This window comes from Calidris pugnax, unplaced genomic scaffold, assembly GCF_001431845.1.
Source record: "Calidris pugnax isolate Ruff unplaced genomic scaffold, ASM143184v1 scaffold247, whole genome shotgun sequence".
Taxonomy (NCBI): Eukaryota; Metazoa; Chordata; class Aves; order Charadriiformes; family Scolopacidae; genus Calidris; species Calidris pugnax.
Genome location: NW_015090980.1, coordinates 745,788 through 756,854, shown reverse-complemented (window position 1 = coordinate 756,854; position 11,067 = coordinate 745,788). Strand labels below are relative to the sequence as shown.

General features: G+C 60.7%; 1 protein-coding gene across 1 annotated transcript in view; it reads left to right on the top strand.

Annotated features, from left to right (window-relative positions):
- CACNA2D2 (calcium channel, voltage-dependent, alpha 2/delta subunit 2) overlaps positions 1–11,067 on the top strand; it is a 205,559-nt gene that overhangs the window by 184,605 nt on the left and 9,887 nt on the right. The window contains exons 8-22 of the mRNA XM_014953481.1: positions 469–519; positions 693–792; positions 1,562–1,720; positions 2,253–2,360; positions 3,024–3,102; positions 3,261–3,310; positions 4,223–4,312; positions 4,589–4,657; positions 5,111–5,185; positions 5,722–5,796; positions 5,971–6,042; positions 6,326–6,397; positions 6,576–6,637; positions 9,647–9,723; positions 10,984–11,004. Coding sequence (XP_014808967.1) covers positions 469–519; positions 693–792; positions 1,562–1,720; positions 2,253–2,360; positions 3,024–3,102; positions 3,261–3,310; positions 4,223–4,312; positions 4,589–4,657; positions 5,111–5,185; positions 5,722–5,796; positions 5,971–6,042; positions 6,326–6,397; positions 6,576–6,637; positions 9,647–9,723; positions 10,984–11,004 — 1,160 coding nt within the window. The remainder of the gene's footprint in view (positions 1–468; positions 520–692; positions 793–1,561; positions 1,721–2,252; positions 2,361–3,023; positions 3,103–3,260; positions 3,311–4,222; positions 4,313–4,588; positions 4,658–5,110; positions 5,186–5,721; positions 5,797–5,970; positions 6,043–6,325; positions 6,398–6,575; positions 6,638–9,646; positions 9,724–10,983; positions 11,005–11,067) is intronic.

Sequence of the window (11,067 nt, the reverse complement as noted above, 5' to 3'; positions counted from 1 at the left end):
GGGGGGGGGGGGGGGGAGAATTTACGTAGTTTTATTATTTTTCCTCCTCGTTGCTAAAAATAACCTAATCAGCCTGGCCTTTGAAGCTACCAGGGGGGTAAATAGCATCTTAATATGGATGTGTGTGTCAGCATAATCAGCGCGCAGAAAAGAGCCTGCGATGATGGAAGAGTTTAGCATTTAGAGCTCATTAGGCTGATATGGTACCGAGCGGCGGGTCGCTGGCAGTCTGCCGTGCTGTGCCGTGCCGTGCCACCCCGCATCCTCGCCTCCACTCACCTGCCACCACCTTGTCCTTGTTCCTCACCACAGGGTGACCGCAGCCGTGGGGTGCGTGGGCTCTGGCTCCCCGGCCACCTGTGCCCTGGCAGAGCTTTGCTTTTAGGCTGCACCCAACAGGGTCGGGGTGTCGCCGTCCCCCCCCAAAAAAATGAGTAGAGCCCACTGACCCCCCTCTGTGCCCTGCAGGTACATCCAAGGCGCCTCCTCCCCGAAGGACATGGTCATCATCGTGGACGTGTGAGTACATGGGTGGGGGCCATGCCTGGGCTGAGCCAGGCCAGGATGGTGGCACAGCCCATCAGGGTGTCACTGTCCTGCCGGTGGCCCTGGGGGAGCTGTGTGGGACAGTGCTGCTGGGGAGCCCCATAGCCCCTCGCTGCCGAGCCCCCAGCACCCCTCTCTCCTGCCAGGAGCGGCAGCGTGAGTGGCCTCACCCTCAAGCTGATGAAGACCTCGGTCTATGAGATGCTGGACACCCTCTCGGATGATGACTATGTCAATGTGGCCTCGGTGAGTGCCATGGAGTGGGTGGCTGGGCTGTGCCCCTCCAGGTCCCCTTTGCCCCCAGACCCACCTGGCCAGAGGTTCTGCAGAGAGAGAAATGCCTTTTTTTTTTTTAACTTCTTAACCACCAACCTGGGCATAAACACGGAAACAGCTGCTTGGAGCTCAGCTGTAGGTGGTGGCAAACGAAAGCCACCTCCATCACAGGGTGTTTGCCAGAGATGCTCATGGGGTGATTGCAAGCGGCCACCTCCTCGCTGTCACCAGCCGGTGACATCACGATCCCCGTGGCGATGTCACCAGCCTGTGACCTCAGGCAGCACGGTGGCCCTGCCGCCACATCTGTGCATCACTGGGCGCCCAGCCCGTGCCGGCCCTCCCCTGTCTGGCCGCAAGCACGCCGCCGCTAATTAACGTGTCTGGCCCGGCTCCGTTAGCTGGATCGCTGCTCCCCTAATGAATGGGCCCTATTGCCAGCAAATGAAGCCGTAAGCGAGAGGCAGCACCTGCTCCTGCTGCCGGCACGGCACGGCCACTTGCACCATCCTTGGGGGTCCCGCAGAAGCGAGGGGGCAGGTGTGCCATGCCGGGGGGCTCAGTGCTGCGTTTGGCCCAATTAAGCCCTGATGTCAGCATCAGCTGTCCCTGGGACGTAGGAGGTGGGATGCTCTGGCCACCTCCCACCCATGGGAGCTGAGCGTGGCGGGTGGTTTGTGCCCACCTTTGGGTCCCCGTCCCCTTTCTGCAACCTGCTCCCCTCCTGTTCACCTCCCAGTTCAACGAGAAGGCGAAGCCGGTGTCGTGCTTCAAGCACCTGGTGCAGGCCAACATCCGCAACAAGAAGGTCTTCAAGGAGGACGTGCAGGGGATGGTGGCCAAAGGCACGACCGACTACAAGGCTGGCTTTGAGTACGCCTTCGACCAGCTGCAGAACGTGAGCTGGGGGCCGGGCTGAGGGCTGGGGTTGGGGGGACAGAGTGCACCCAAGGGGGCTGGGGGCGATGGGAGAGCTGCTGCCCTGTGCCTGGGGCTTGGACACGCAGAGGGTTCCTTGATCTCCCTGCAATGCCAAGAGGGGGGGACATCCCACCCCCCTGGCACGCTGTAGCCAAGGTTTTGCCAGAGTCGCCGCCCCTCTGAGTTATTAAAAGTTAGCGGGGCTGGGCAGAGGGGGCCAGGTCCATCCAGACACTGTGCCAGAGGCAAAATAAAGATGAATGGTGCTATTACATGCCGAGTGGCAACAGCCACAACATCATCTCCAAGCAGACAGCATCCCTTCTCCTGCCCATTCACCCCGACCACCCTCAGCCCAGAGAAATAGCCCAGGAGGTGGGTTGGGGTTAGCCCTCCTGGCCCACAACCATTCCTGGCTGCATCCAGCCCAGTTCCCAGCCGCATCCCACCCCACGCCTGGCACCGCTCGCTCGAGGTCCAGCCTCAAGCACTGTCTCTCTGCCCCACAGTCCAATATCACACGGGCCAACTGCAACAAGATGATCATGATGTTCACAGACGGCGGTGAGGACCGGGTGCAGGACGTCTTTGAGAAGTACAACTGGCCCAATAAGACGGTGAGGGGCTGTGGGGCCATGTGCTGGGCTGGGGCCACTCACCGGGGAGGGAGATGGCTGCTCCAGCTCCGTTGATGGCTTCTGCCTCATTTTCCTCATCACCATCTTCTCCCTGACTGCCTGCTCCTGCCCCGAGCTGCTGCCCTGGTAATGGCATGGCTGATGTGCCATTATAGCTGGCTACCACCTTGGTGTGCACAGGACTAGGCATGAGCTACTGGGGAAGGGATGGGACTGGTGGGCTCCCCAAGGGAGCACACCCCAAGCATGGGGACAGTGCTGCGGGTGGGCAGATGGACTGGCAGGAGGGTCCCCATTGCCACCCAGGACCTGGAGACCTGTGAGGTAGGGGTGTTCTGGTCCATGCAGGACCCTTGGGGAGCACAGACCCCTCTGGGGGCAGTGTGAGGACCCCTGGGGTAGGCTGCTTGGGTCAACACAGTGACACTGGGGAGCAGGACTGGTCGAGGCTGGGCAAGTAGAATGCTGGCCAGCACCTGCAGGAGCCACCTTCTGCCCACCTGTGCTTGGCCACGAAACCTGGTCTTGGGGCCATGGCAGGCAATGCCACACTGTCCCTGGGAGGCTGTCATCAGCCAGGGGCACCACGTGTGGAAACTGGGGTGCCCAGAGGATGGCCCCCAGCGCTGCGCTCTGCTACAGGTGCGGGTCTTCACCTTCTCCGTGGGGCAGCACAACTACGACGTGACCCCCCTGCAGTGGATGGCCTGCGCCAACAAAGGTGAGCGGGGCTGGCACCTGGCTGGCACAGGAGGCTGTGGGGTGCTCCTCACCCCTCACCTGGGGGGTTGCTGGCTGCAACCCCGGACGGCGGGACAGCCGGAGTGCTGGACAGACAGACAGCCGGCTCTCCAGCTGCTTTTCTCTTGCTTTTCCAAGGTTACTACTTCGAAATCCCCTCCATCGGCGCCATCCGCATCAACACGCAGGTACGGCTGGGTGCCAGCAGGCAGGGTGCTGGCAGGCAGGGTGCTGGCAGGCAGGCAGTGCCACCCTCCCGGGGTGTCCTGCCGGGGGTCCCCGCTGCAGAGAGCCCCAAAGGCTGGCAGCCAGCACGGCAGCGAGCTGGGGAGCCGAGCCCTCAGCCAGACCTCACGCTATTGAAATAAGTAATTCGTCTTCTGCAGCTCCCCACGGACCTGCCGCCTTTTGAGTGACTAATTATGAAACATCAGGCATTAATCAGCGCAGAGCAGAGCTGAGCGTGGGCAGGGAGCGAGCGCGGGCAGAGCCAGGCACTTCCACCCCACACCCCATCTCCCTGCCCCTTTTCTGCCCCTTTTCTTTGTTGGATGCACACGGGGTGCCATGGTGGGCAAGTGACAGGGGTCCCCAAGGCAAGCAGCCCCTCAGGGCAGGGCTGGCATCATGGCACAGGGGCTGCCCCCCTACCCAGAGGTCTGCCTTGGCAAGGTGAGCCAGGGTAAGGGAAACCTGCCCTGGGAGAAGATCCCAGAAGGCTGCTGGTGGCAGATGGGGAGACAGCAGTGATGTGGTCCAGGCGTGACAGAGCAAGCCCAGCCTGGGGGACGTCTGGGAGCTGAGGGGTGCTCTGGCTGGCACTGCCCAGGGAGCCCCTGCCTTGCCCACTCATGGCTGATGGGGAGCAGCACCTTGTCTGCATCTCCACAGGCCCGTTTTGGTTCCCAGCTGGAGCCATTATCCTCAGGTTTGGTAGCTGCCAAGCCCCTTCCCCTAGCTCAGCCTGCAGCTGGGGGCTGGCACCAAGACATCTATTAATAGTCCCTGGGGTGGGCATGGGGACAGGGGTGTCACCGGGTTGGAGCAGGGAAGCATCTTGGCTGCCATGTCATGCTTTCCCCAACCCTGCGTCCCTGCAGGAGTACCTGGATGTGCTGGGCAGACCCATGGTCCTGGCCGGGAACCGAGCCAAGCAGGTTCAGTGGACCAACGTCTACCAGGATGCCCTGGTAAGGACCCCCTGCCCCAGGATGTGGGTGGGGACACCAGCCCTGAGGTCCTGCACAGCCCTGGGATGTGGATGGGAACACCAGCCCCAGGATCCCACACAGCACATGCCCCCATCTCCCTTGCCGGATGTGGATGGGAACACCAGCCCCAGGATCCCGCACAGCACATGCCCCCGTCCTCCCTTGCAAGGGGGGTAAAACCCCTCTGCATCCCACCCCAACTTGGGGTCCTGGGGCTGGTGAGGGGCCATGGGACACTCTTCTGTGCTTGTGCAGGGGCTGGGCCTGGTGGTGACAGGAACACTGCCGGTGTTCAACCTGACAGAAGACAGCAGTGACAGGAAGGTAGGAGACTGTGGCTGCCACCAGCCTGGCTGCACCGGGATGCCGGTGTGGGACTCTGGTGGGATGGGGAGAGTGCCCTCATGCTGGGTGCATGGCTGTGGGGGGTGGCAGGGAGGAGGACTGGCACCCCTGGGGTGCTACCTGCTCTGCACCCCCTCCCTGATGTGAGACGAGGGGTGACTGCCAGCTCCAGGACCCAAAATGGCTTTGGGTAGCTCTCCTGGTTCAATGGGGACAGCTGGCAGCCACAGATATCCCTGGGGTGGTGTAGCATCCCATGGAGGGCTGCTGAGGGGCCGGCACATCCCACCTTGTGCCACTGTGGTTTCCAGATCTGACCCACACGTCCCCAGAGGGCAAGGAGGTCTGTCTCCCTGTTTCCCTGTCCCCACTCTGGTGGTGGCAGGTGACAGCCCTTCTCCCACCTGCCTCCCTCCGTGCGCTTCCTTCCAGAACCAGCTCATCCTGGGTGTGATGGGGATCGACGTGGCTCTCAACGACATCAAGAGGCTGACGCCGCGATACAACGTGCGTGGGGGCCCCCTCCGTCCCTGCCACGCACTGCCTGAACCCAGCAGGGGAGCCCACTGCGGGGACCCCCAAGTTGTCCCGTCCCTCCCCCTCCCAGCACCCCATAGCACCTCCAGCAGCGCTGGTGGTAATAGGGTGCAGAAGCCATGGGTGCAGGCAGGGACCAGAGTGGGTGGGCAAGCAGTGACCCAGAGCTGGGTGATGCTCTGGGACCCAGATCAGAGTTGGGTGATGCTCTGCAACCTGGATGAGAGCTGGGTGGTGCTCACTGGGACCCAGAGCATATCCAAAACCCTTGCAGGGTCATTGGGGAATACACCTGGGCAAAGGGGCAGCGGGCAAAATGCAGAGCTGGGGTGAGAGCTGCTGTTGTCCTGAGGATAGGAAGAGATGGATAGAAAGGGCTGAGCCCCGGGGGTGGTGTGGGGGAAGCTCTGCCCGCAGAGGTGCGGGTGATCGTGGTGGCGCAGGCGCAGCATGGCAGGCCACAGAGCCACCCGGCCGGCCTCATCCCTCCTCCTGTCCTCCTGCAGCTGGGGGCAAACGGCTATGTCTTCGCCATCGACCTGAACGGCTACGTCCTGCTGCACCCCAACCTGCAGCCCCAGGTAAGGAGGGGCCCGTCGGGGCGGCAGCGGTGGGGGTTAGCTGGGTCCTGGGGGACACATGGCTTCCTCGGGGTCATTAGGAGCTAATTGTGGGGATTGTGATGAGTTTGTCTGGACTCAGTGGTGCCTGCGGGAGCCCTGAGCCCTTCCCCAGCTCTCCCTTTCTGCCTGCAGATCATCAATTTCCGTGAGCCGGTGACGCTGGACTTCCTGGATGCCGAGCTGGAGGACGAGAACAAGGAGGAGGTGGGCAGACCTGGGGGCACCTCTTGGGGTATAGGTTGCCCCCCCGCCGCCCCAATCTGCAGCCTGCCATGGGGAGCCCACTCATCCAAAGGGGCAGCACAGCTCCCGTGGGGCCACAGTGGGGGTGGGAGCTGGGTCACTGTCCCCTGGTGCCAACATGAACCACTCTGGGCTGCACACTCCTGCGCCCTGTGGGTCCCCAGTGCCACCCCTACTGGGGTGAGTGCCTGTGGGCGCGTGGCCGGGCTCTGTGGCCCTCAGTCGCCTCCTCCATGTCCCCCAGATCCGGAGAAGCATGATTGATGGGAACGACGGGCAGAGGTTCATCAAGACCCTCATCAAGTCCCTGGATGAGGTAAGGCTGCAGGGGAAGGGGGTCACAGCCAAAACGATGGCTGTGCTGAACACCCAGCCACAGGGGCAGGGAGTGAGGGGCCATGTCAGATACCAGGCTCAGAGCCAGGAGTCCCATGCCACCGTGCTGGCTGGGTCTCAGTGCCACCAAGGCCTGACTGTCTCCCTCTGACCCGCAGCAATACATCGACGAGGTGTTCAGGACCTACACGTGGGCTCCCATCAAAAGCACCAACTACAGGTGAGTGGCACTGCCGGTGCACCCCGTTATGGGCCGGACCCCCACCAGCACAGGGGCTGTGGTCTCATGCCTGCAGCTCGGGAGGTCCCTGAGGCCACCAGGAATGTGTCCCACGGGCTGCAGGGTTGGAAAGATGCCGTCGGATCACTGCATGCAGCCAGTGATGCTCAGAGGCGCTCCCAAAATTGCTGCCCACCAGTATTTGGCACTGCAGACCCTGCCATGGGGACCCCCCCAGAGAAGGGACACCCCTGCCACCGCCTGCCTGCACAGCCAGGGGCTGGCACAGGTCTCTGCCTGCTCTGAGGTGGGTGATGGTGGCACGCGCCCAGCCCGCAGCACAGGAGAGGGGCTGAGGAAGGGGGAGGACTGCATTTATTGCCCAGTTTGCACCACTTTAGACCAGCAAGATGTGTACAAAAGACCCCAGCATCATCATGACTCTGCTGTCCAACCAGTGCTGCCTTCATCCCGGGAGGAGCTGTGTGGTCCCCTGGCTGTACTCTCCTCCTCCTCACCACCCAGCTGAGGAGGGACCAGCAAGGGTCAAGGCCACCTCCTAGAGCTGCCAGGTGTCCCCTGCACACCCCTGGACCTGTCTGCCACGGTGGCACCCCCTCCAGAGCCAAGCAGCGCTGTTGAGGAGGGAGCAATGACACGGGGTGACACAGCTGTGGCCGGGTCCGTAGGGTGAAAGGCGCTGCCAAGGGCCCTGCACTCCTGTGGCTCCACACTGCAGCAGGACCTTCCCCAGGGTTCCCTGGGACACCATCAGCACAGAGTGGCACCAGCACTGAACAGAAAAAAGTCACCACCCTCCTCTTGCCACCTTTGGTTTGGGGTGCCACCACTTCTACCCTCTATGCTGGTGTGCCACCACCTCTGCCAGTAGTTTTTGGGGTGCCCCTACGGTTCCCTGGGACACCATCAGCACAGAGTGGCACCAGCACTGAACAGAAAAAAGTCACCACCCTCCTCTTGCCACCTTTGGTTTGGGGTGCCACCACTTCTACCCTCTATGCTGGTGTGCCACCATCTCTGCCAATGGTTTTTGGGGTGCCACCACCTCTGCCCTCTATGCTGGTGTGCCACCACCTCTGCCAGTGGTTTTTGGGGTGCTCTCTGCCATACTTGCTGGGGTGCTCAGTCTTTGCTGCCAGCTGCAGACAGGACAAGCTGGAGGAGTGGTTTGGAGGGCAAGTCAGGGTCCTGGTGGCTCAGGTGCAGGTGTGACATGCGATGAGAGTCAGGAACGTGGCCCTCACCCACCAGTGCTTGCTTATCCCAGGAAACACCTGGCACAAATGACATCACCAATGGCCACCAGCTGCTGCAGCTGGCACCGAGGAGCCCATCTCTCTCCAGCAGCATGTCCTGTGGGTTCAGTAGCTCAACCTCTTGCCAGCTTTTTTGCTGCCCCCATCCTGCACCCTCTGTGCCATACCCCTGGCTGGTGGATCGCTCTCCTTCCTGGCTCACCAGTACTCAGTGCCTGCATAATGTTTATCTTGAACCTCTCCTGTCTGGGAAGGTTTTGTCCCTTCTTTCGAGGGCTGTGTCTTTTTCTTCCTTCCTCCTTTACAGGGGTATCATATCCCTCTTCCATATGCATCTCACTTGGTTTCCAGGCAGGCACATTCTGCCCATCTCAGCCTTGGCTGAACAGGGTTGTCACCTCCTGTCCTTTGGGTTGCCCTGGGATGGCCCTGGTGCCACCAGAATGACCCTAGGTACTGTGAAGATGGCCCTGGGTGCCCTGGGAACAACCCTGGATACCACCAGGATCGTCCTACGCAACCCAGGATGACCCTGGGTGCTCTGGGGGTGACCCAGGGTGACCCAGGATGGCAGTAGGTGTGCTGGGGATGGCCCTGGGTGCCACCAGAATGACCCTAGGTACTGTGAAGATTGCCCTGGGTGTCCTGGGAGCAACCCTGGATGCCACCAGGATCGTCCTATGCAACCCAGGATGACCCTGGGTGCTCTGAGGGTGAACCAGGGTGACCCAGGATGGCAGTAGGTGTGCTGGGGATACCCAGGATGACCCTGGGTGCTCTGGGGGTGACCCAGGGTGACCCAGGATGGCAGTAGGTGTGCTGGGGATGGCCCTGGGTGCCACCAGAATGGCCCTGCGTGTTCCAAGGATGACCCTGGGTGCTCCAGGATGATCCTGGGTACCCCAAGGAGAGCACTGAGTGCAGACCTTGGAGAGAAGGACATGGCAGGGTGTGCTGGATGCCATGGGCCAGGGCTGGGTACTTCTGGGGGGGCCAGGCAGGTGCTGGGGGTCAGCCAAGGGCTCTGGGTGGGTGTAAAGCCTTACACTGCCTGTCTGCTCTCCCCCTCCATGACCCTGGGTGCTCTGGGGGTGACCCAGGGTGACCCAGGATGGCAGTAGGTGTGCTGGGGATGGCCCTGGGTGCCACCAGAATGGCCCTGTGTGTTCCAAGGATGACCCTGGGTGCTCCAGGATGATCCTGGGTACCCCAAGGAGAGCACTGGGTGCAGACCTTGATACCCAGGATGACCCTGGGTGCTCTGGGGGTGACCCAGGGTGACCCAGGATGGCAGTAGGTGTGCTGGGGATGGCCCTGGGTGCCACCAGAATGGCCCTGCGTGTTCCAAGGATGACCCTGGGTGCTCCAGGATGATCCTGGGTACCCCAAGGAGAGCACTGAGTGCAGACCTTGGAGAGAAGGACATGGCAGGGTGTGCTGGATGCCATGGGCCAGGGCTGGGTACTTCTGGGGGGGCCAGGCAGGTGCTGGGGGTCAGCCAAGGGCTCTGGGTGGGTGTCAAGCCTTACACTGCCTGTCTGCTCTCTGATCCTGGGTACCCCAAGGAGAGCACTGAGTGCAGACCTTGGAGAGAAGGACATGGCAGGGTGTGCTGGATGCCATGGGCCAGGGCTGGGTACTTCTGGGGGGGCCAGGCAGGTGCTGGGGGTCAGCCAAGGGCTCTGGGTGGGTGTAAAGCCTTACACTGCCTGTCTGCTCTCCCCCTCCGCAGCCTGGGGCTGGTTCTGCCACCCTACAGCACCTACTACATCCAGGCCAACCTCAGCGACCAGATCCTGCAAGTGAAGTGTAAGTAGCCCCTGGCTTTCCCCGCCGCCCCCAAATCGCACTCCCGCTCGCCCCCACGCCAGCCCGCGACTCTCAGGGGGGAGAAACACGAAGCAAAAAGTTGCGAAAAGAGATAGGGATCACTGTGAGAGGCCCTCCCAAAAAAAAGAAAAGAAAAAAAAAAAGAAAAAATTAAAAATCAGAGAGGCATGAGTAGAGGTGAAGGCACAGAGGGAAAGGAGCTGCCTGCCTGGGGTGCCCCGGGGTGCCAGGGTTTGGTCCTTCCACTTTACACCCCAAAACCCGAGCCCCAGGCTGCAGGCAGGCGCTGCCCGGCGCTGGCAGGGGCTGTGCCGCTGCCCCTTCGCCTCCGGGGGACAAGGGATGACGCTGTAGCAGCCAGTTAATTTGCAAGCCTGGGAAAGTTTGCATGGATCTCTTTAATTTCCTTTGGTTTATTACGGTTCTTTGGTTTCGGTTTAAGCCATTTCTTCTTCTTTTTATGAGTTCGGTTTCGGTTGGTTTCAGTTTTCGTTTGGAATTAATCTGTGTACATGTGTGTTAGCCTGGCCCCCCCCTTTCTCTCTCTTTCTCTCTCCCCCTGACCCCCAAGCCTTTTTCCCACCACAGGTCCATGCTGCTCCCGGGGACCCTCTCCCCCGTGGCAGAACCAGGACCCTTCCCCTCTCCCCTCCGGTTCCCCCCATTTCTCCCCGGTGGCCATCCCGGTGGCTTGACCCCAGCCCCGTTCCGGATCCGGCCCCTGCCGCCCCCTCCATCCTTCGGCAGGAGCCCCGCGTCCCCGTGGGGACAAGGCCAGGCTGTCCCCGTCCCCGGGAGGGGGGACCCCCCAGTCCTCCCCGGCTCTGCCCGCCGTGCCGTGCATGCCCCCTAACTCAGTGAGGACATTTCGATATCAAGACTGTTGCAACTGTTTGCTACTGACTCTCATTTTCCTTTGGAGTATTGAATATATATATATATATATTTCTCTAGTTATATCTTTGCATTGGTTTTTTTTTTTATTCTTATTTCACCGTGGCCTTTTCTTTTCCTTTCGTTACTGGGTTTTTTCTTTCTTTTTCTATTTTCCATGTCGTTTTTTGCAAGAGGTTTCCTTTTGGTATGATTATGATACACAATATTTTTATTCAAACGGCGATTGAATAAAATATTGTTTGTGCCCCCCTTCCCCCTTTCCACCCAACCCCTTTTTTTTTTTGTTTGTTGTTTTTTTGTTTGTTGTTTTTCTTGCTTTCTCTCTATGGTGGATTCACACAGTACCAAACATCAAAATGAAGGGCAAGTATTTTCAGTCTCAGACCACTCACCTTCACCACCCCGTCCCCCGCCCCGTGTCCTGTC